The sequence below is a fragment of the Heterodontus francisci genome, chromosome 5 (assembly GCF_036365525.1).
Source record: "Heterodontus francisci isolate sHetFra1 chromosome 5, sHetFra1.hap1, whole genome shotgun sequence".
Classification (NCBI taxonomy): domain Eukaryota; kingdom Metazoa; phylum Chordata; class Chondrichthyes; order Heterodontiformes; family Heterodontidae; genus Heterodontus; species Heterodontus francisci.
Window position 1 is genome coordinate 128,367,236 of NC_090375.1, and position 25,498 is coordinate 128,392,733.

The 25,498-nt window shown below is 44.9% G+C and overlaps 1 protein-coding gene across 7 annotated transcripts in view; it reads left to right on the top strand.

Moving 5' to 3' along the window:
• LOC137370043 (polyamine-modulated factor 1-binding protein 1-like) overlaps positions 1-25,498 on the top strand; it is a 719,669-nt gene that overhangs the window by 364,678 nt on the left and 329,493 nt on the right. For all 7 annotated transcript variants that reach the window (XR_010975068.1, XM_068032077.1, XM_068032078.1 and 4 more), the window contains one exon: positions 12,172-12,402. Coding sequence is in view for 6 of the 7 variants with exons in the window: in XM_068032077.1 (XP_067888178.1) it covers positions 12,172-12,402 (231 nt within the window). In the remaining variant the exon portion in view is untranslated. The remainder of the gene's footprint in view (positions 1-12,171; positions 12,403-25,498) is intronic.

Sequence of the window (25,498 nt, forward strand, 5' to 3'; positions counted from 1 at the left end):
ATTTTTAAACGGAGAACAACTGCAAAATTCGAGTGTGCAGAGGGATCTAGGTGTACGTAATAAAGAAGGTTAATGGAATGCTACCCTTTATTATGAGAGGAGTTGAAAATAAAAGTAAGGATGTTATGCTTCAGTAATACAGGGCATTGATGAGACCACATCTCGAATACTGTGTGCAGTTTTGGTCTCTTTATTTAAGGATGCAAATGCATTGGAGGCAGTTCAGAAGAGGTTTACTAGATTGACACCTGGAATGAGCAGGTTGTCTTATGAGGAAAGGTTGGACAGACTGGGCTTATTTTCACTGGAGTTTAGAAGAGTGAGGGGAGACTTGATTGAAGTATATAAGATCCTGAACGGTCTTGACAAGGTGGATGTGGAAAGGATGTTTTCTTTTGTGGGTGAGTCCAGAACTAGGGGACACCGTTTTAAAATTAGGAGTCTCCCTTTTAGGACAGGAATGAGGAGAATTTTTTTTTCTCAGAGGGTTGTGCAGCTTTGTAACTCTCTGCCTCAGAAGATGCTGGAGGCAGGGTCATTGGATATTTTTAAGGCAGAGGTAGGTAGATTCTTGTTGGGCAAGAGAATCAAAGGTTATCAGGGGTAGACACGGGTGTGGAATTCGAAACACAAACATATCAGCCATGGCCTTATTGAATGGTGGAGCAGGCTCGAGGGGCCGAATGGCCTACTTCTGCTCCTAATTCGTATGTTCATATGTTCGTATCCTGTTCTGGCCTGCTAAAACTGCTCTGTCATCCTAGAATCCAAAGATAACCCTTGGCTTCTTTTCTCTACTGCAAGCTTCTTAAACCCCTTCCCTCACCTCCAACAACAAGACCAAAGAGCTTCTGGACTTCTTTGTCACTAAGATGGAGACCATGCGATCAATTGCCTCTGCCACTTCCTTCCTTTCTAGCCCACTGGGCCAAACCTCCTGTAAGGTGTCCCCAACCTATCTCTGACCTCACATCATTCTCTAGTTTCTCCTGTCATGTCCTCTCAGAACTCATCTTGCCCATGTGACCCACTTCCTGCTCCCGCGACCCTATTCCCACTAATTTGCTGACCACCCAACTTCCCTCCTGGCTCCCACCTTAGCTGATATTGTTAATTATTCTCTCTTTTCTGGTACTGTCCTCTCTCTCAAATCTATTGTCATTACGCCTTTCCTCAAAAAAATTCTTGACCCTTCCATCTTGCAAACTATCATCCCACCTCCAACCTCCCTTTCCTCTCCCAAGTCATTGAATGTATTGTCGCCTCCCAAATCTGTGCCCATCTTTTCTGGAACTCCATGTTTGAATCCCTCCAATTGGGTTTCCTCTCCTGCCACAGTACTGAAATAGCCCTTATCAAAGTCACAAATGACATCCTATGTGACTGACAAAGGTAAATTATTCCTCTTCGTGCTTCTCAACCTGTATGCATCTTTTGACATGATTGGCCACATTTTCCTCCTGCAATGCCTCTCCAATAGTCCAACTGAATGGGACTGCACTAGCCTGCTTCAATTCTTATCTATCTAATCATAGCCAGATAATCACCTGAAATGACATTCCTTCCCGCTCCCACACCGCTACATCTGGTGTCCCCCAAGGATCTATCCTTGGTCCCCTTCTATTTCACATCTACATGCTGGCCCTCAGTGATATCCAAAAACACAGCACTAGTTTCCACATTTATTCTGGACACCCGGCTCTACCTCACTACCACCTCTCTTGACCCCTTCACCGCTGGATGAGCAAATATTTCCTCCAGTTAAGTATTAGGAAGACTGAAGCCATTGTCTTCTATCCCCTCTCCAAACTTGGTTCCCTAGCTACCGACTCCATCCCTCTCCCTGACAACTGTCTGAGACAATTAAGGGCCAATTCTGCTCACAGAGGAGCTTGTTAAGGGTTCGGGGTTGGGGGGCAGTGGAAGGTCTGCACTGTAATTTTCAATTGGGATTCCGGCAAGTCCCATCAGTCTGGTGCACAATAGTGCACAGTTATCAGGCTCACAGCAAATAAAAGGCAAACTTTATTGTTATAGAGCCATAGAAAAATTACGGCACAGAAGGAGGCTATTCAGCCCGTCGTGTCCGTGCCAGCTCAAAAAAAAATAGCCGCCAAATCTAAACCCACCTTCCAGCACCTCGTCCATAGCCTTACCGGTGACAGCACTTCAGATGCATATCCAAGTACCTTTTTAAAAGAATTGAGCATTTCTGCCTCCGCCACTGTTCCTGGCAGTGAATTCCACACATCCACCACCCTCTGGGTGAAAAAGTTTTTCCTCATGTCCCCGCTAATCCTTCTACCAATCACCTTAAATCTGTACCCCCTGGTAATTGACCTCTTGAACGAAACAGGTCCTTCCTGCCTACTCTATCTAGGCCCCTCATAATTTTGTACACCTCAATTAAGTCACCCCTCAGCCTCCTCTGTTCTAAGGAAAACAACCCTAGCCTATCCATTCTTTGCTCATAGCTGCAACTTTCAAGCTCTGGCAACATTCTTGTAAATCTCCTCTGTTCTCTCTTCAGAGCAATTATGTCCTTCCTGTAATGTGGTGACCAGAACTGTACGCAATACTCCAGCTGTGGCCTAACCAGCGTTTTATACAGTTCCAGCATTGCATCCCTGCTTTTGAATTCTATACCTTGGCCAATAAAGGAAAGCATTCCATAGCCTTCGCTCTATCTAGCTGTCCTGCCACTTTCAGGGATCTGTGGACATGCACTCCAAGGTCTCTCAGTTCTTCGACCCCTCTCAATATCCTCCCGTTCATTGTGTATTCCTTTGCTTTATTTGCCCTACCCAAATGCATTACCTCACACTTTTCTGGATTGAATTCAGTTTGCCACTTTTCCGCCCACTCAACCAAACCATTGATATCTTTCTGGAGTCTACGGCTATCCTCGTCACTATCAACTACATGGCCAATTTTTGTGTCATCAGCAATTTTCCCAATCATGCCTCCCACTTTTAAGTCCAAATCATTAATATATACCACAAACCGCAAGGGACCCAACACTGAGCCCTGTGGAACGCCACTGGAAACAACTTTCCATTCACAAAAACATCCATCAACTACTACCCTTTGTTTCCTGGCCCTGAGACAATTCTGGATCCAACCTGCCACATTCCCCTGTATCCCATGGGCTTTCATTTTACTGACCATATACAGCATATTCCCGGAAGGTCTCAAGGTAAACTATAGGGCAGGCATTGTGCTGCAAGTTGAGGTAAAATTACAGAAGCTTTAATTTTTTTGAAATAAAAGCAGAGTACTGGAAATACTCAGCGGGTCAAGCAGCATCTGTGGAGAGAGAAGCAGGGTTAACATTTCAGGTCTCTGACCTTTCATCAGAACTGCCTTGGATTCTTTTCAGACTAAAAGCAAGTATATTAGTAATGTCAATGCATAAAGTAGGTAACTGATCTCTTGTTTGAAAGAGAAAAACTATCCCATAATTTCTCCATGGGCAAAAGAAAACAACAGGGGAGAGCTGTAGATTTTTCCAAATAATAGAATTTCTCAAAGTCCAGTGTGTAATTGATGGTGCACATATAGCTCTAGATGCTCCAGTAGACAAGTATGCCCCTTGTTTGTAGTGCAAGGGCTTCTACTCTATCCATGTGCTCATCTATGATCACACAGGATGCCTTTATTCTGCTATGCCCCCATTATTTGCTACTAATCAGTGATACCCACTTGGCTTATAAACCCTATGGGGCATCCATGGATAGCAGCAGAGCATACATATAATGCGATATATGCATCCAAAGTCATCATTGAACACATCATAGGCACAATTAAGCAATGATAATGATGAATTGACAGATTAGGAAGCATTCTCCCGTACGACAGAGTCAAAGTTCCTAAAGTAATGGTGTGCTACATTTTACATAACTTTAATAGAACCATAGAAAAGTTACAGCACAGAAAGAGGCCTTTCAGCCCATCGTATCTGTGCCGGCTGGAAAAACTAGCTGCCCAATCTAATCCCACCTTCCAGCACCTGGTCCATATAAAGTAGCAGTTTGACAAACTCTTATGCAAGAACTTTCTTTTACGAACCATAACAACTATCACTGGTATCTGCAACTCACTCACAAATCAAGTGTACCATGCACTCTTTGCATCAATACCCATTCCTCCATCTTCCAAATGCACTGGAATAAAGACCAATCTAATTGTTTATCTGACATCCAGTCCATTCCTCCGAAACGCAAAGATGATGGGATATAAGCTCATAATGAGCAGTAATGCAATGGAAAATGAATCAGGCAGAGTGCAAAACTGGTTTCCATTTCGCTATCATTCATTTTGCGCTATCTCCAAGATGTATTCATACCCCAATATATTTCTAAATGTAGCGCCTGCCACCTTCTTAGCAGTCTGTTGTGTTTTATTTATTTATTTAGAGATACAGCACTGAAACAGGCCCTTCGGCCCACCGAGTCTGTGCCGACCAAGAACCACCCATTTATACTAACCCTACAGTAATCCCATATTCCCTACCACCTACATACACTTGGGGCAATTTACAATGGCCAATTTACCTATCACCTGCAAGTCTTTGGCGGTGGGTGGAAACCGGAGCACTGGCGAAAGCCCACACGGTCACAGGGAGCACTTGCAAACTCTGCACAGGCAGTACCCAGAATTGAACCCGGGTCCCTGGAGCTGTGAGGCTGCGGTGCTAACCACTGCGCAGGTGTTGCACTACCTAATCTTATGCTTCCTGTCCGTGTACCCCGTCTTCTCTGGCAAGGGAGATAGCAACATTGTCCATTGCAAGTTCCTCCCTGCTACTCTTCCTGGGCTCTGGTTCATGGTGCACCTGATTTGTGAGTGAGTTGCAGATACCAGTGATAGTTGTTGTGGTTTGCACAATTCAGTCTGTGAACCTATCAAATGAGGAATTGAATTGCATCCCAAAACCTACACGCAGGAAGTTTAGGCTCCATGTTTGCCTATCTGATGTCGTCGTTCCTGCCACCATCGTTTTTGCTCAGGATGGCGGAAGGTGGGACCTGGCAAACCACCCAATTTCAATAAGTGGCCAATTGATCTTGCTAATGCACTTGTCAGTTTGTCAAGGGCCAATTTGGAATTTTGGTGGGAGTGCACGTGTTGCATGATGGATCAGGAATAGACCAGGTGCAACAAGGTGTCAACATCAGTGGGGAGCCAATCATGGCCACACCATAAAATTAAGTGGGCCCATAAAAGGGAGCATGGCTGAGAGAGGCACTCAGCCATTGACACACAGGTGCCATCGCATGAGCAGAGGTAGCGGAGCGAGTAGAGGGGAGTCATGACCCTCTAGGGATCATGGGAGCATAAGGAGGGGTGTGGTGGGGGTGTCCAGAAATTATTGAGTGAAGCTGAGCTCAAGCAAGGCAACAGCTGGAGGTGGGATTAAGGTTTTCAGAAATTGGGTCGCATAGCGATGGCAATCAACATCCTGAGAAGTAGAGGCAGAGCCCAAGCATGAAGAGGGCAAAAGAGAGGAATGAGGGGAAGGGCAGAGGATAGGAACATGGGGCAGAAAGGTAATGGAGGCCATACCCACAGTATTATGAGTAACGCTGAAGAGGAAGCTACCAGAACATGTTGGAGAACCAGCGCTTCAGGAGACTGTGCCTAGCTAGACAGATGGTCAGTGAAGTCTGTGCCCTCATCACGGAAGACCTCATAGCACTGCTCGTCATGCCCTGCCAGTAGCCGTCATAGTCATTGTGGCCTTGAACTCATTTGCCTCTAGATTCAAGGTTCAGCTGCGGATCTTGGTGGTATCTCTCAAGCAGCAGCTTGCATCTCGCAGGTCAGTGATGCCCTATTAGTGAAAGCAGGACAGTACATAAAATTTCAAGCAGATGGGGCTCTGCTGGCTCAAAGGGCAGTGGGATTTGCCTCCATCACTGGATTCCACAGCTGCAGGGCACTGTTGATTCCATCCATGTGGCCAAGTGTGCAACCAGTGAAATTCATCAACAGGAAGGGCATCCACTGCCTCAACGTTCAGCTGGTCTGAGACCACAACAAGAACTTCTTGCATGCGTGCGCTTGCTATTCTGGCAGCTGCCGTGCACCTTCATCCTCCGGCCGTCCATGGTGCTCCAAGTCTTCATCCCAGTATCCAAACTTTGTGGATGGATTCTAGGGGACAAGGGATATGTGACCCCTAGATGGAGGCAAAGAGGCACTACAACCGAAGCCATCTGCTCACAAGGACCACCGTGGGCAGATCATCTGGCTTCTGAAGATATAGCTTTACTATCTAGACCCATCAGGTGGTGCCCTGCAGTACACTCCACTGCAGTGGTCTGCTGCACTCTCCATAACATGGCTGTCTAGAGAGGAGAGAGGTGTTGGCCTCGAAGAGAGTGAGGGCCTGGAATGATGCAACTCAGCTGAGGAAGAGGAGGATCAGAAGTTGGAAGAAAATGAGGATAAGGAGGAAGATACAGAGCAGAAAGGTGTCCAGGCTGTGCATGGAGGTAGCCAGGGCCAGCACAGGACTCAATGGTCTCATCAAGATGGTGTGGCGCCAGAGAACATCTGATCCAGGCATGTTTCACCTGAGCACATCTAACCTCACAGGACTGCATGCACTGGAACTCACTTTGAGCTGCCTGTGAGGACACTTCCATTGAAGATGCAGCCTTGAATAGATCCACTCTTACCGTCAATGCATGATGCACATTTGTCCAGCAGTCTCACTATCCCCCTTCAAAGGATTTTGCTTCCCTTCACCACTTCATCCCTCTTTTCAAGCTTTGCTATTAAAGAATGGAAACTCAAACATCTGGAATCATGTCAATATTTACAGTGTTAGCAAGAAGTAACAAAGTGTACATTAACAAATGAAATAAACCCCATTGAACCACTTAGGCTCTGACCGACGTGGTGGCCTTTGCTCTCGGCCACTTCTATGTGGTGCTCCCCTTATGGCCACAGATGAGGTGGAGGCAGCCTGCTTACTTGTGTCTGCTTGAGGTGGAGATGCCTATGCATTTGTCCTTGTCGTGGAGGTGCTAGTGGGGGCACCTCTAGAGGCTGCTGCACTGGTGTCAACGAAGGGGCATTCTCCATCACAGGGCCCTGCTGCATGTATAGTCCCTCAGTCAGAGGGGCCAAGGAGGAGGAGGATGATGGCTTGAGGGGAGGCTCCCTCATCATCGGTGACTGCCTCAAGCCTTAGATGGCGCCTTGGATCGTTGGAGAGAACCACCAGCTATGGCACAACTGTCATCCACTCCATCTATCTTTGTGCCACCAGCACTGCTGACTGGTCAATGCTACAGAGCATTTCATGTATTCTGTGTATGTCTGTGCTGTTCCTGCATCAACTGAAGAGTGCATCTGCATATGGCTCTCCATAAGGTTGGCCACTTTCTCAATGGAAGAGCTCATGCGTTCGAAGCGCTGAACTATGGTGGTGCATATGAGCTGAATGGACTGCTCCATTCTCAGCCCATGACCCCACACTGCCTCAGGCTACTCTGGCACTTGGGTACACATCTCTCGCTGTTGATCAAAGTAGAGCCTTTCTTGTTTCTTGTGACTCCTGAGGTCCTGCATCTGTGCCTGGCTGAGCATGGCTGTGTCTGCCCTCCATCCTGCCTCTGCTTCTCTCATCTCCTCCTGCTCCTTAGTGCTATGCTCTTCACCCAATGCCACATTTTCTAACTATGTATGAGGATCCGCCGATGTGAGTGTATCTGTGCTGATGGAGAGTGCACTTGTAAGATGTGACAGTGCTGTCTTGGATGCTTCAGATGCCCCTGATGCTCTGGCGCTCGCCTTCCATGACTGACACGGTGGGAGATACAAAAAGGAGATCAGGAAAACTAGCCTCTGCAATGCTGAGGCTTCCCAATGCAGCTGAGTCTTTGGCATAATGTCGGATGGGGAGGAGTGCTCTCCACCCCCATCATCTACAGATCTCAATATCTCCTCACCCTCTCTTCCGTGTATTCCCATCTCTCTGTCCCCCACTTGGTTCTGTGGGGCCACCCTGGCGATTTCCATTGCTGCCTCCTCCATGGCAATCACAGTAGTGAGTTGGGGCACTCCTCCAGTGTGAGCCGTCTACCGTGAATTATGTGCCCTCTTCTCCTGAAAGGGTAAAAGGGAGAGATAAGGCACTACTGGCCTCTCTGATGGCTCATTTCAATTAGCAGCCATGTGCATCAGAGCTGTCATGTCCTCAACAGCGCTAAGGCTCCTGGTCTTGCTGAGGGATCAGTAAGTACCCTGGGCGCACATTTCGTCCATGTTAAGAACCACCAGAAACCCTCAGGCTGCTCAGCTGTTGTCTCTGCTGGAGGTTGCATATCTAGAGGCCAGTTATTGAGGTCTCATTTTGCACTCACGTTACCAGAGCAAAGAAGATCATTACACCTCTTGTGGCTCTAGATCCAGTTCCTTCGCACTGCACCTCTGCTGCTCACAGTTTCTGACACCTCCAGCCATGCTTGCTTTGTTTGGCTGTGCCCTTCTCCTGCCACCTTCTGGAAACCGACCTCCCTCTTCTCTCTGAGCCTGCAGTAGCATCTCAAGGTCTGCATCCGTGAAGCATGGGCAGCCCTGCCCCAGGTGCCAGGACTTTGCCTCTCCTCCTATTGTACCGGAGCTTGCATACTGCTGCAAAATGGCTGCCATAATACCTTTCAATTGGGCCGCACTTTAGAAGGCCCACCTCCATCCTGCACCCGCTGCTGCTATTTCAACATCAGATCTGCCCTCTAAACATTTAGCAGCCCATCTATGCCAAAATCGCAGGCTGTGACTACTTCCTCACCACCCTACTCCAAACCCAGTGCAGGGTTGGGACCTGGAAATGGTTCCAACGTTGGGTTCCTGAACCGGAGGCAAAATCCTGCCCTATATGATGGCAATTTGAGCATCATCAGAAATATAAATTCTTGCATTAGGACCACTGCTGTCGGAGGCACTTCTGTAAATATTCCTGCAAGTTGCCAGCCATTCCAATATTGGACTGCATAGTTTCTATGCCATGTATCAGAACATCACGCAATTTGTTGGGTATATTCCACTATTTGTTATACTCAAATTTTTCTTTTAAAAGCTGGGGCCTAGAAAGCCCTTGAGCTGCTTTCTGCTCCTGCTGTGCCTCTTCCACTTTCTCCTCCTCATGTGTCTGCCAAGGGGAGGTGGTGGCATAGTGGTAATGTCACTGGGCTAGCAATCCAGAGGCCCAGGCTGTTGCTCTGGGGTCACAGGTTCAAATCCCATCATAGCATCTAGTGGAATTTAAATTCAACTAATAAAAATCTGGAATTTAAAAAAATTAGTCTCCGTAGTGGTGACCATGTCGATTGTTGTAAAAACGCATCTGGTTCACTAATATCCTTTAGGGAAGGAAATCTGCTGTCCTTACCTGGTCTGGCCTACATGTGACTTCAGATGCACAGATTGACTCTAAGATACTCTCTGAAATAGCCGAGCAAGCCACTCAGTTGTACCAAACTGCTAGAGAAAAGTCTAATAGGAATGAAACCACATGAACCACCTGGCATCGACCTAGCCATCGGAAACAACGACACACCCAGCCCTGTTGACTCTGCAAAGTCCTCCTTACTAACATCTGGGGGTTTGTACCAAAATTGGGAGAGTTGTCCCATAGACTAATCAAGCAACAGCCTGACATAGTCGTACTCGCAGAATCATGCGTCCCAGACACCAACATCACCATCTGGTATATCCTGTCCCACCGGCAGGACAGACCAACCAGAGGTGGTGGCACAGTGATATACAGTGGGGAAGGAGTTGCCCTGGAAGTCCTCAACATTGACTCTGGACCCCATGAAGTCTCATGGCATCAGGTCAAACAGGGGCAAGGAAACCTCCTGCTGATTACCACCTCCCACTCCTCCTCAGCTGATGAGTCAGTCCATCACAACGTTGAACACCACTTGGAAGAAGCTCTAGCTCACCACCACCTTCTCAAGGGCAATTAGGGATGGGCAATAAATGCTGGCCTAGCCAGCGATGTCCACATCCCATTGAATGAATAAAAAAAAAAAAGCACTGAGGGTAGCAAGGGCACAGAATGTACTCTGGGGGCTTCAATGTCCATCACCAAGAGAGACTCGGTAGCACCACTACTCACCGAGCTGGCTGAGACCTAAAGGACATAGCTGCTAGACTGGGTCTGCGGCAGGTGATGAAGGAACCAAATTGACCTTGTCCTCACCAATCTACCTGTTGCAGATGCATCTGCACATGACAGTATTGGTAGGAGTGACCGCCGCACAATCCTTATGGAGACGAAGTCCCATCTTCACATTGAGGATACTCTCCAGCATGCTGAGTGGCACTACCACTTTGCAAAATGGGATCGATTTCAAACAGATCTAGCAACTCAAAACTGGGCATCCTTGAGGTGCTGTGGGCCTCTCAGCAGAAATTCTACAAGGAGCAACAGGCCAAGTTAATCCTCCAAGGGAAGAAAAAAAACTTTTCTTTTTCAAAAAACTGTTTGTATTGCTGAAATTTTCTTTATTTCCAAGCCAGAAGGTATTTGCTTCAAGATTGAATCTCTCTGGACTGATTGAGTTTGCTGGAATTCAAAGTAAAGTTTCAACTGCGATACTATCAGTTTAAAATTCAAGTTGACTTATTGCTGCGCTCATCATTCAAAGAACTGGTTAATGCTTACTGTAGCCGAAGAGTTGAATGCCTATTAAGAATCGACAACTGCATCAAATCCATGTGAATACTTTGAGTGGCCTTTGACTATTTCCACATTAGAATACCTCATCCACCGGGAGCGTAATCCACAAAGACTTACTTATTTTATTTATTCTTAAGAGACAGCTAATTTTTAGAAACGCCACTTTTACAAACCGGTTAAGTACTGTTATTTTTGAGTGTATGTGTGTAAATGGGGGGGGGGGAGGAGTTGGATTAAAATCAGAAGTTAAAAGGTCTTTAGACCCTTAATTGTGTTTAAGATGTAGTTTTAATGAATAGTTAATCTGTTGTCTGAAGATACCTGGTTTGTTCTGTTTTATTCCAGGGGTTACTAGAGTGTTTGGCTGTTTTCTGGTTGGGTGGAAAGCTTTAAATAATATGCTGTGACCTGTGGAGTGACGGGACTGAATTAACAATGCGTTGCTCCCACTGCGGTCGTAACAATTCATTCATGGGATGTGGGCATCGCTGGCTAGGACAGCATTTATTGCCCATCCCTAATTGCCCTTGAGAAGGTGGTAAGAAGCCTGTCCTCAAATGCCTTAAATTTAAAATTCTCATTGTGTTTAATTCCCTTCATGACCTCACCCTCCCTATCTCTGTATTCTCCTCTCTGCATGCACCCCTCTACTCAGACTCTCTCGATCTGGCTTCTTGTGCAGCCTTCCTTCTTCTTTCCCTCAGTAACCTCTAGAATTCCCTCCCATCCCTAAACTCTTCCTTTAAAATTCTCCTTCAAATCCACTTCTTTGACCAAGCTTTTAGCATTGGCCCTCTGACCTCATTTACATCAGAACTGCTGGGCGTCCCCAGGCAGCTGTTGGAGAAGAATATTTGAATGTGGGGCTGCTGCATCACCTGTTTGTTAGATAGGTCTTGGGAAAATGGAAGGTGATTGGGAAAGAGAGTGAGGGCGTGATTGGATAAGAAACAGCAATCGATGGGGGGTTTGGGGGTGGCATGTAGTGACTTTAATGTGTTATCAGGAGGAACATTCCTGAACCTCCGAACTCCATGTTCAGGTAAGTATTTAAAACAACAATGGACTCTTTAAGGACTGCTAGTTAGGTCACATGTAGATTTGTTTTTAGTGAACATATTTGATAAAGGAAGCACCAAACAAGAGTTAGGCCCTTTATTTGCAAATGCACAGGAACAATCGCCTGTTTCAGTTGTGGGCCTGGAGGTCAATTTTGATGCCTATCACCATTCTGGACTCTTTGAAACAGTGTCATCAAATCTCTAGGCTGTTATATGTCCAAGTCAAGATAATATGTGACTTGGATGGGATCTTGGAGATGATGGTGTTCACAATATCTTGCTGCTCTTGTCTGAAACTAACAATAAGACAATAAAGATGATGTAATATGACTAGATTTTTTTTATTTAACCTCATAAACAATAAATGCTTTTCAAATTAGATTGTTTATTCTCAGAATTTGGTATTGACAGATATTTGAACTGAATGGAACAGTCCATAATTTAAAAGATGAAATGGTAACTTTGCAACGTCGATATGAAGAAAAGTGTAGCCAAATGGAAACTTGTGAAGAAATGATTGATCAACTGTCAGAAGAGTTGAATGCAAAGCGAGAGGAATTACAGAAAAACAAAGACCACACCACACAGTGTGAACAATTAATCCAGAAATTAAAAGACAAGGCCCAGAAGATGCAAAGAGAGGTTAAAATATTTAAATTACTGAATTTGTGTTGTGACCTGAAGTGAATCTTACTATAGCTACTGTGCAAAAATATTGAACTAAGAGTAGTTGAGGATGAAGTGCTCAATATCAATATGTATATAAATGGATCACTGGTGACATTGCTCATGGTGAGTTATGGGCTGTGTAATGTACAAAACATTATTCATGCCACTGATTTATGAGCCCCAATTTTAAATTAGACAGGTGGAGGCTGAGCAGGCAGCAAATCGTCCTGACTTTGGCAACATGAGACTTGGCAATTTTAACTCCTAATTTGCATGCCCCCAATCAGTTCGCCCCATGAAACTGGCAGGAAGTGGCAGCTAGGTGCCAGGTCAGAGTGTAAAATTGGATGATCGGAAGCTGCCTGTAAGTTGTGGGGAAGGGTTTTCAGGAGAGCCTCTTCTGGCCTCAACTCTTCTTCCTGAAGCTCGGCCATGATGGAAAGCCACAACTGCTTCCCTGCTCATGTCAATGATTAGTTTCGGAGTTAGGCCTCTTGACCTCTTCGGAACCCAATATTTAAAGAAAGATCCCACTGGTTTCCTGTGTGCGTCCTTCTCAATTGCTCAGAAGATCAGGTTAAAATGAAAGACCGCTAGATGAGAGTGAACATTGGTAGTTAAGCTTACTATGTGACTTTAACGACCCAGCTGCCCAGTTTCTGCCAGGCAGGCAGCATTAAAATTAGCCCATGGTGATTGAATAATTGAAATTGTGCTTATTGCAAAGGATCATAGACTGTTCATATTTTCCAGTCACATTATGTGATTATATCCACCTTTCCCTAGAATTTGTACATCAGTGGTTTCCATGACTTTTGTTATACATTTGAATGGCAATGGAATGAATTTTATCTCTTGTCTTTAATTAAATCCAGGATCCAGAGGAAGACAGGAGGAAAGGTGTAGCTTGAAGGCAGTGATGAGACATATAGAAGTACTGAGGGTGACAAAGGAGCCTGGAGTTTCTGCTCAATTGTGCTAGTTTCTTCAACCCGATTTCTCAGATATCGGTGTAACTGGCGTAAAAGATCATGGAATTTTAAGTGCAAATTGCATTCAGCACAACTTCAGTTTCTGCATTCTTTTGCACTCATTTTAAAAACATCAAATTAGAAACTGGCTCTGCCTATAAATCTGTTCACTCTCCCAGAAATGTTCCCTCTAATGTCCCTTCACTTGTGTGTGGCCTGTTTGTTGCACTGCGCACCCTTTATAGAAACAACCTGATTTTGATTTCCATTGATATTGAAGAGCAAAGAACAAAGAAAATTACAGCACAGGAACAGGCCCTTCGGCCCTCCAAGCCTGCGCCGATCCAGATCCTCTATCTAAACATGTCGCCTATTTTCTAAGGGTCTGTATCTCTTTGCTTCCTGCCCATTCATGTATCTATCTAGGTACATCTTAAAAGACGCTATCGTGCCCGCATCTACCACCTCCGCTGGCAACGCGTTCCAGGCACCCACCACCCTCTGCGTAAAGAACTTTCCACGCATATCCCCCCTAAACTTTTCCCCCCTCACTTTGAACTCGTGACCCCTAGTAATTGAATCCCCCACTCTGGGGGGGGAAAAAGCTTCTTGCTATCCACCCTGTCTATACCTCTCATGATTTTGTACACCTCAATCAGGTCCCCCCTCAACCTCCGTCTTTCTAATGAAAATAATCCTAATCTACTCAACCTCTCTTCATAGCTAGCGCCCTCCATACCAGGCAACATCCTGGTGAACCTCCTCTGCACCCTCTCCAAAGCATCTACATCCTTTTAGTAATGTGGCGACCAGAACTGCACGCAGTATTCCAAATGTGGCCGAACCAAAGTCTTATACAACTGTAACATGACCTGCCAACCCTTGTACTCAATACCCCGTCCGATGAAGGAAAGCATGCCGTATGCCTCCTTGACCACTCTATTGACCTGCGTTGCCACCTTCAGGGAACAATGGACCTGAACACCCAAATCTCTCTGTACATCAATTTTCCCCAGGACTTTTCCATTTACTGTATAATTCACTCTTGAATTGGATCTTCCAAAATGCATCACCTCGCATTTGCCCGGATTGAACTCCATCTGCCATTTCTCTGCCCAACTCTCCAAGCTATCTATATTCTGCTGTATTCTCTGACAGTCCCCTTCACTATCTGCTACTCCACCAATCTTAGTGTCGTCTGCAAACTTGCTAATCAGACCACCTATACTTTCCTCCAAATCATTTATGTATATCACAAACAACAGTGGTCCCAGCACGGATCCCTGTGGAACACCACTGGTCACACGTCTCCATTTTGAGAAACTCCCTTCCACTACTACTCTCTGTCTCCTGTTGCCCAGCCAGTTCTTTATCCATCTAGCTAGTACACCCTGGACCCCATGCGACTTCACTTTCTCCATCAGCCTACCATGGGGAACCTTATCAAACGCCTTACTGAAGTCCATGTATATGACATCTACAGCCCTTCCCTCATCAATCAACTTTGTCACTTTCTCAAAGAATTCTATTAAGTTGGTAAGACATGACCTTCCCTGCACAAAACCATGTTGCCTATCACTGATAAGCCCATTTTCTTCCAAATGGGAATAGATCCTATCCCTCAGTATCTTCTCCAGCAGCTTCCCTACCACTGACGTCAGGCTCACCGGTCTATAATTACCTGGATTATCCCTGCTACCCTTCTTAAACAAGGGGACAACATTAGCAATTCTCCAGTCCTCCGGGACCTCACCCGTGTTTAAGGATGCTGCAAAGATATCTGTTAAGGCCCCAGCTATTTCCTCTCTCGCTTCCCTCAGTAACCTGGGATAGATCCCATCCGGACCTGGGGACTTGTCTACCTTTTAGAATACCCAACACTTCCTCCCTCCTTATGCCGACTTGACCTAGAGCAATCAAACATCTGTCCCTAACCTCAACATCCGTCATGTCCCTCTCCTCGATGAATACCGATGCAAAGTACTCATTTAGAATCTCACCCATTTTCTCTGACTCCACGCATAACTTTCCTCCTTTGTCCTTGAGTGGGCCAATCCTTTCTCTAGTTACCCTCTTGCTCCTTATATATGAATAAAAGGCTTTGGGATTTTCCTTAACACTGTTTGCTAAAGATATTTCATGACCCCTTTTAGCCCTCTTAATTCCTCGTTTCAGATTGGTCCTACATTCCCGATATTCTTTCTTTAATAGAAAAATCAGGTGATGGATAGCTGATCTGCGACACCAGTTTTACACCCGGTGCCAAGTTGTTTCTTAAATTTTTATACATGCTTGATTTTTGTGCTGACAGTTTAAATTGGATACCTTAATACTTTCATTATCCTTTCCTTTCAGTATTTTATAGACTTGTGACTTGTCCCTTCATTTCTGTTTTTTCCAAATGTAAGCATGTTCATTTCTGTAATCCTGCCTACATAATTTATATTTTAGTCACAGCAGCATCTTTGTCACTGTTTTCTAAACTTGAGCACATGATGCTTAAGATAACTCTTATTATGATTATTATAGACTTAATCAATTCCATTTTAACTTATCTACTGAAGGTTCATCTTCATGTTTTATATTCCTGAATAACAGATTCACTGTAACTAGATCCTTACAGGGACAGTTCCATTTCATCTTTGCAAAAGAACATCCATTGAGCACATATTTCAAGCTTCCTGTGCAGTTACAGAACATCTTACTGCTAGCCACATTGACTTTCATCTGCAGTTCCTTAGTTTTTTCACATCATTCCCCCATATAGTATAAATACTGAGGTCTGGATACAGCCAGCAAACGGAGGGCAGATTGCAAGCAGAGTGTGGAGATACGAGTTTTGTGAGTGGGGATTTTAAGTGTCAATATCTTTCCAAAAATCTGGTCTGCAGTTAACATTTAACTGGGATTTACCCTCTAGATAAAGTAGGGTTAAGAAAGTAAAGTAGGGTTAAGGAAGTAATGTAAGTTTCTTCCAGTCTTAGGCAGGAATTAACAGGCTCTACTGCAGAGTAGCTGATTAGTTAAGTAGCTGACCAGTCCAATATATTTGCTGCAGTTTCAGCTTCACAAAGTAAAAATACAAATGTCTGGGTGCAACCGGCAAACAGCGTGCAGATTGCAAGCAGAGTGTGGAGATATGAGTTTGGTGAGTGACGAGTTCGGTCAAGGGGGGAGGAGGTGCTCCTTTTTTTTCTACTTTTTATGCCCTCCAGTATTTGGTTCTTGCTTCGGTGCAGTGGAAGGAGCTGGTTGGTGAGTAACTGGTAAGCTGTTCTACTTATAATAGTCTTTAAAGTTAAGGTATAGCAGGGCAGCTCGGCTGAGTGGAATGTACAGCCTGCGGCATGTGGGAAGTCATGCACCATGTGTCCACGACAAACATATCTGCAGGAAGTGTCACCGGTTGCACAAGCTTGTGCTCTGGGTTTCTGAACTCGTGCAGTAGCTGGAGTCACTGTGGTGCATCCACGAGGCAGAGAACTACGTGGATAGCATGTTTAGGGAGGTGGTCACACCACGGGTTAGGAGCATGCAGCCAGATATGGAATAGGTGACTGCCAAGCAGTCTAAGAGAACCAGGCAGGTGGTGGAGTCCCTTGAGACGATGTCGCTTGCTAATCAGTTTTCTATTTTGGATACTGGTTAGGGTGCTGGTTCCTCAAAAGAGTGCAGTCAGAGGTAAGTTTGTGGCACCGCAGGTGGCTCAGCTGCACAGGAAGAGAGGAAGAGGAGTGGAAGAGCAGTAGTGATAGGGGATCTGTTAGTTCAGGGAACAGACAGGCATTTCTGCGGCCGTAGACGTGACTCCAGGACAGTGTGCTGCCTTCCTGGTGCCAGGGTCAAGGATGTCACAGAACCGCTACAGGACATTCTTCTGGAAGAGGGTGAACAGCCAGAGGTCATGGCCCATGTTGGCACCAATGACATAGGTAGGAAGGAGGATGAGGTCCTGAAAACAAATTTTAGGGAGCTATGAAGAAGATTAACAAGAAGGACCTTAAAAACAGTAATCTCAGGATTACTCCCATTCCCATGTGTGAGTGAGTATAGGAATAGGAGAACTGAGTGATTGAATACGTAGCTGGAGAACTGGTATAGGAGGGAGGGCATCAGCTTTCTGAAGCATTGGGACCAGTTCTGAGGCAGATCGGACCTGTACAAGATGGACGCGTTGCATCTTAGCAGGACTGGGACTAATCCTTGCAGGGAGATTTGCAAGTCCCGTTGGGGAGGGTTTAAATTAGATTGGCAGGGGGATAGAAACCTGAGAGGAAGCTCAGATTGGAACGAGGAAAAACTGATAACTTGTCAGGGTGTGGGAACCAGGAGCAAATATCAGAGAGGAATACCAAGGTGCACAGAATACTGGGGGAGATAGATATCACTAGAGTAGGGAATAGTAAGTTATTAGGTGGGGGTCAGATTAAGGGAGAAAGTAATAAAGTCTAAATCAGGCTTAATGTGCATGTATGTGAATGCATGGAGTGTGGTTAATAAGATTGGTGAGGTACAGGCACAGATTGCCATGTGGAAATATGATGTTGTGGCTATAACAGAGACCTGGCTCAAAGAATGGCAGGACTGGTGTTAGTATATTCCTGGATACAAGGTATTGATTAAGGAGCGCATTGAAGTGCTAGAGAAAAAGGATGTCCCAGAGGGGTCAAGGACAGAATCAATTTGGCTGGAGCTAAGGAACAAAAAGGTGCGGTTACATTGCTCGCTATTGTCTGTAGGCCACCAGCTAGTGGGAAGGATGTGGAGGAACAAATTTGCAAGGAAATTAGAGAGGTTCAAGAATTATAGGGTAGTTATAATGGAGGACTTTAATTATCCAAACACAGACTGGGATAGTAATAGTATAAAGGGCAGTGAGGGGCAAGAGTTCCTAGAGTGTGTTCAGGAAAATTTTCTACAGCAGTATGTTGCTAGTCCAATAAGAAAGGAGGCACTGCTAGACCTGGTTCTTGGGAATGAGGTGGGCTAAGTGGATCAAGTATCAGTCGGAGTGCTTTTAGGGGACAGTTATCATTGTATCATAAGGTTTAGGCTGACTATAGAAAAGGACAAAGAACAATCCAGAGTAAGAATAAATTAACTGGGGGAAAGCCAACTTCAATGGGGTAAGAATGGCGCTGGGAGCGAATAGATTGGAGTCAAAAGTTAGCAGGAAAACCAGTAGCTGAACAATAGGCTACCTTCAAAGAAGAAAGAAGAGATAGTTCGGGCACAGTCAAGCTATGTTCCCTTGAAGGGGAAAGGTAGGGCAAACAAATCCAGAGTTCCCGGGATGACAAAAGATTAGGATAAAGAAGAAAAAGTGTGCTTATGACAGATGCCAAGTAGAAAATCCTATTGAGATCCAGGCTGAATATAGAATGTCCAGAGGGGAAGTGAAAAAGCAAATAAGAGAAGCAACGAGAGAGCATGAAAAGAGACAGGCAGCTAGCAATAAAGGAAATCCCAATGTTTTCTATAGACATATAAATAGTAAAAGGAGGAGTGGGACCCATCAGGGACCATAAAGGGGATTTGCACATGGAAGCAGAGTGCATAGCTGAGGTATTAAATTAATACTTTGCATCTGTCTTTACCAAGGAAGAAGATGCAATCCAGGCCAATGGTGAAAGAGGAGGTAATTCAGACACTAGAAGGATTTAAAATTGATAAAAGGACATATTAGATAGGCTGCCTGTACTTAAAGTGGATAAAGCACCAGGACTGGATGAGATGCATCCAAGAATATTGAAGGGTGGAAAGCACAGAGGCACTGGCTATATTTTTCAGTCTTCCTTAGACTTGAGGGTGGTGGCAGAGGAGTGGAGAATTGCAAATGTAACATCCTTGTTCAAAAAAGGGTGTAAAGATAAGCCCAGCAACTTACAGACCAGTCAGTTTAACTGAACTGGTGGGGAAACTTCTAAAAATAAATAAATAAATAAAAATAAATAATTCGGGACAAAATTAAGTCACACGAACAAATGCAGTTTAATTAAGGAAAGCCAGCATGGATTTTTTTAAGGGAAACTCATGTTTAACTAACTTGCTGGAGTTTTTTGAGGAGGTAATGAGGGCAATGCTGTTGATGTGGTGTACATGGACTTTCAAAAGGCGTTTGATTCAGTGCCACACAACAGACTTGTGAGCAAACGTATAGCTCATAGAATAAAAGGGACAGTAGCAACATGGATATGAAATTGGCTGAGTGACAGGAAACAAAGAGTAGTGGTTAATGAATGTTTGTCGGGCTGGAGGAAGGTTTGTGGTGGAGTTCCCCAGGGGTCAGTGTTGGGACCCTTGCTTTTCCTGATATATATTAATGACCTAGATCTTGGTGTACAGGACACAATTTCAAAGTTTGCAGATGATATGAAACTTGGAAGCATTGTGAACTGAGAAGGATAGTGGAGAACTCCAAAAGGACATAGACAAGTTGGTGGAATGGGCAGACAGGTGGCAGATGACATTCAGTGCAGATACATGTGAAGTGATTCATTTTGGTAGGAAGAACATGGAGAGACAATATAAAATAAAAGGTACAGTTCTAAAGGGAGTGCAGGAGCAGAGGGACCTGCATGTATATGTGCATAAGTCATTGAAGGTGGCAGGACAGGTTGACAAAGCAGTTAATAAAGCATGCATTATCCTGGGCTTTATTAGTAGGGACATAGAGTATAAGAGCAAGGAAGTTATGTTGAGCTTGTATAAGACACTAGTTCAGCCTCAGCTGGACTATTGCGCCCAGTACTGGGTGCTGCACTTAAGGAAAGATGGAAAGGCATTGGAGAGAGTGCAGTAAAGATTCATGAGAATGGTTCCAGGGATGAGGGACTTCAGTTATAAAGATAGATTGGAGAAGTTAGGACTGTTATCCTTGGAGAAGAGAAGGCTGAGGGGTGATTTGATGGAGTTATTCAAAATCAGACAGAATAGATGGAAATAAACTGTTCCCACTCGTGAAAGGATCGAGAATGAGAGGGCACAGATTTAAAGTATTTGGTAAGAGAAGCAAAAGTGACATGAGGAAAAACTTTTTCACAGAGAGAGTGGTTAAGGTCTGGAATGCTCTGCCTGAGAGTATGGTGGAGGCAGGTTCAATTGAAGCATTCAAAAGGGAATTGGACTGTGATATGAAAAGGAAGAGTGTGCAGGGTTACGGGGAGAAGGCAGGGGAATGGAACTGAGGGAATTGCTCTTTCGGAGAGCCGGTGTGGACACGATGGGTCGAATGGCCTCCTTCTGCACTGTAACAATTCTGAGATTCTGTGATATTCCATTGAATTTTCTCCAACTTCCCTCATTTGCTTGTGCATCTTGATTGTCATCAGCAAACCTTATATCAAAAAAGGTATACTGAATGGACCCATGCCAACTCTGCTATTTATTATTCCCCAAGACAGAACCTTGTCAAATTATCACTGTCTTCTGTGTTCCTTTTCCAATGTTCATTTACATCAACTGATTTGTCATTCATTCTATTCATTCAGTCTTCAAAAGTCTCACATAGAGATTTGTCGACTGTTTTCTGAAAATCCACTGGCAAGTATTCATCTAATTTAGTTACACTTTCATGGGATTCTATTAGATTCTTGAGGCATGATTTATTTTCTCTAAAGCCATGCTGAATATTTCTTATGACATAATGATCTGTTCTATAGATTTAATGATTTATAAATTAAACATTATAAATTAACAACAAATGCCAGTCCTTAGATACAGATCCTGAATTTACACAACTTCAAGAATATTAGTCAGAAGCTCTTGGTGCTAATTTTTCATTTTACTGAGAATTCAGGGGCATATCTCATCTTGTTCAAGGACCCTGTATGCATTCTCTCAGATTGTAACTGATGGTAATGATTCTGCTGCTGCCATTTACAGATCCTCTAGACCATCAAGATACCAGAAAAAGAGGTGAGGGAGGGGGCCTGAGTAGGACTGGAACAAGCAATGTTCAACATATCCCACAAAAAGACAGGCATAACTAGGACACATGCAGATACGTCTGGCAACGCCTTTTATTTGAACGAAGAGAGTGGAGTTGAAAGAGAAGTTCTTCAATGTAAGAACAAGTACAGCCAGGCAGAGGAGGGTGGTGGTGGATAGGGACTGGTTGGGCCTCTGTTTGAGGAAGAAGCAGAGAGCCCTCAGACCGTCCTGTTGGGGTTGGAGGTGTAGAGAGATTGGACGTCCATGGTGAAGATGAGACAGTTAAAGCCAGGAAACTGTAAATTGTCGAAATGGTGTGGGCGTCAGAAGAGTCACGGATGTAGGTGGAAAGAAATTGAACCAGGGAAGAAAAGATAGAGTCAAGATAGGACGAAATAATGTCAGTGGGGCAGGAACTGATTGAAACGATGGGTCTACCAGGACAGCCCAGTTTGTGGATTTTGGGAAGGAGGTAGAAGCGAGCTGTCTGCGGTTGCGGGTCTATGAGGTTGGAAGCTATAGAGGGAAGATCTCCAGAGGAGATGATGTCAGTGACAGTCCTGGAGACAGTGGCTTGATGTTCGGTGGTCATAGAGTTATACAGCACAGAAATAGGCCCTTCGGCCCATTGTGTCTATGCCGGCCAACCAGCACCCAACTAGTCTAATCCCATATTCCTGCACTTGGCCCATAGCCTTGTATGCTATGGCATTTCAAGTGCTCATCTAAATACTTTTTAAATGTTGTGAGATTTCCTGCTTCCACCACCTCTTCAGGCAGTGCGTTCCAGATTCCAACCACCATCTGGGTGAAAGTTTTTTTCCTCAAATCCCCCCTAAACCTCCTGCCCCTTATCCTAAATCTATGTCCACCTCGTTCTTGACCCGTCCGCGAAGGGAAAAAAGTTTCTTCCTATCTAACCTATCAATGCCCCTCATAATTTTGTACACCTCAATCATGTCCCCCCTCAACCTTCTCTGCTCCAAGGAAAACAACCCTAGCCTTTTCAGTCCCTCTTCATAGCTGAAATGTTCCAGCCCAGGCAACATCCTGGTGAATGTCCTCTGCACCCTCACCTGTGCAATCACATCCTTCCTATAGTATGGTGACCAGAACTGTGCACAGTACTCCAGCTGTGGCCTAACTTTCATTTTATACAGCTCCATCATAACCTCCCTGCTCTTATATTCTATGCCTCGGCTAATAAAGGCAAGTATCCCATATGCCTTCCTAACCACCTTATCTACCTGTGCTGCTGCCTTCAGTGATCTATGGACAAGCACACCAAGGTCCCTCTGACCCTCTGTACTTCCTAGGGTCCTACCATGCATTCTATATTCCCTTGCCTTGTTAGTCCTCCCAAAATGCATTACCTCACACTTCTCAGGATTAAATTCCATTTGCCACTGCTCTGCCCATCTTACCAGCCCATCTATATTTCCCTGTAATCTAAGCATTTCCTCCTCACTATTTACAACACCACCAATTTTCGTGTCATCTGCAAACATACTGATCATACCTCCTATATTTATGTCTAAATCATTAATGTACACTACAATCATCAAGGGCCCCAGCACCGATCCCTGTGGTACACCACTGGTGACAGGCTTCCAATCGCAAAAACAACCCTCGTCCATCACCCTCTGCCTCCTGCCACTAAGCCAATTTTGGAACCAAATTGCCCTGGATCCCATGGGCTCTTACCTTCTTAACCAATCTCCAATGCGGGCCCTTATCAAAAGCCTTACTGAAATCCATGTATACTACATCTACTGCTTTACCCTCATCGACACATCTAGTCACCTCCTTGAAAAATTCAATCAAGTTAGTTAGACACGATCTCCCCCTGACAATGCCATGCTGACTATCCCTGATTAATCCCTGCCTCTCCAAGTGGAGATTAATCCTATCCCTCAGAGTTTTTCCAATATTTTCCCAACCACTGAACTCACTGGCCTGTAATTACCTGGTTTATCCCTACTACCCTTGAATAATTGGACCACATTCGCTGTCCTCCAGTCCTCTGGTACCTTCTCCTGTGGCCAGAGAGGATTTGAAAATTTGTGTCAGAGCCCCTGCTATCTCCTCCCTTGCCTCACATAACAGCCTGGGATACATCTCAGCTGGCCCTGGGGATTTATCCACTTTTAAGCCCGCTAAAACAGCTAATACTTCCTCCTTTCAATGCCAATATGTTCAAGTATATCACAATCCCTCTCCCTGATCTCTACACATACATCGTCCTTCTCCATAGTGAACACCAATGAAAAGTAATCATTTAAACCCTCATCTATGTCCTCTGGCTCCACACAAAGGTTGCCACGTTGGTCCCTAATGGGCCTTACTCTTTCCCTGGTTATCCTCTTACCCTTAATATACTTATAAAACGCCTTGGTATTTTCCTTTATCTTTCCCACCAGCATTTTTTCATGTTCCCTCTTTGCTCTCCTAATTACTTTTTAAAGTGCCACCCTACACTTTCTATACTCCTGCAGTGCCTCTGCTGTTTTCAGCGCTTGGGATCTGCCGTCAGCCTCTTTTTTTTTCCTGATCCAATCCTCTATATCCCTTGACAACCAGGGTTCCTTGGGCCTTTTAGTCCTACCCTTCACCTAAATGGGTATATGTTGGCTCTGAGCTCCAACAATTTCCTCTTTGAATGACTCCCACTAATGTGATGTAGACTTTCCTACAAGTAGCTGCTCCCAGTCCACTTTGGCCAGATTCTGTTTTATTATATTGAAATCGGCTTTCCCCCAATTCGGTACCTTTATTTCCAGTCCATTTTTGTCCTTTTCCATAACTACCTTAAATCTTAGAGTTATGATCACTATCCCTGAAAAGCTCCCCCATTGACACTTCTACCACTTGACCGGTTTCATTCCCTAGGAATAGGTCCAGTATGGCCCCTTCTCTTGTAGGACTTTCTGCATACTGGCTCAAAAAGCTCTTCTGTATGCATTTTAAGAATTCTACCCCTTTTAAGCCTTTTGCACTAAGACTATCCCAGTTAATATTGGGGAAGTTGAAATCCCCTACTATTATTACTCTATTATTTTTACACCTTTCAGAGATTTGCCTACATATCTGCTCCTCTATCTCTCCCTGACTGTTTGGAGGTCTGTAGTGTACACCCAGCCAAGTGAGTGCCCCCTTTTTGCTTTTAAGTTCTACCCAAATGGCCTCATTTGAGGAATCTTCTAAGATATCATCCCTCCTTCATGCAATAATTGACTCCTTGATCAAGTGCAATGCTGCCACCTCTTTTATCCCCTCCCCTGTCGCGCCTGAAGATTCTGTACCCTGGAATATTGAGCTGCCTGTCCTGTCCCTCCCTCAACTATGTCTCTGTGATGGCAATAATATCATAATCCCATGTGCTAATCAATGCCCTCAATTCATCTGTCTTACTAGCAAGACTCCTTGCATTGAAATAGATGCAATCCAACCTTGCATTTTTCCCTTGTGCCTTACCAGGTCTATATTTGCTCTGAGCTTCCAGGCTGACTCACTTTCTGTTCTGTATTACCCCCTACTGTATCTCCACTCTGTATCCCAACCCCTGCCAAATTAGTTTAAACGCCCCTCCCCCAACAGCACTAGCAAATCTCCCAGCAAGGATGCTTGTCTCATTCTGGTTCAGGTTCAACCCGTCCAACTTGTACAGGTCCCACCTTTGCCAGAAACAGACCCAGTGATCCAGGAAAATAAAGCCCTCCCTCATGCCCCATCTCTTCAGCCACGCATTCATCTGCTCTATCCTCCTATTTCTAAACTCACTAGCACGTGGCACCAGGAGTAATCCAGAGATTACAACCTTAATGGTCTTGCTTTTTAATCTGCCACCTAGCTCTTTAAATTCTTGTTGCAAGACCTCATCCCTTTTTCTACCTATGTCGTTGGTACCGATGTGTATCACGACCTCTGACTGCTCACCTTCCCCTTTCAGAATGTCCTGCAGCCGCTCCGTGACATCCTTGAGCCTAGCACCAGGAAGGCAACATACCATCATGGAGTCACGTTTGCAGCCACAGAAATGCCTTACAATAGAATCCCCTATCACTGTAGCTCTTCCACTCCTTTTTCGCCCCTGCTGTGCAGCAGAGCCATCCTTGGTGTCACGGACCTAGCTGTTGCTGCTTTCCCCTGGGAGGCCATCCCCCACA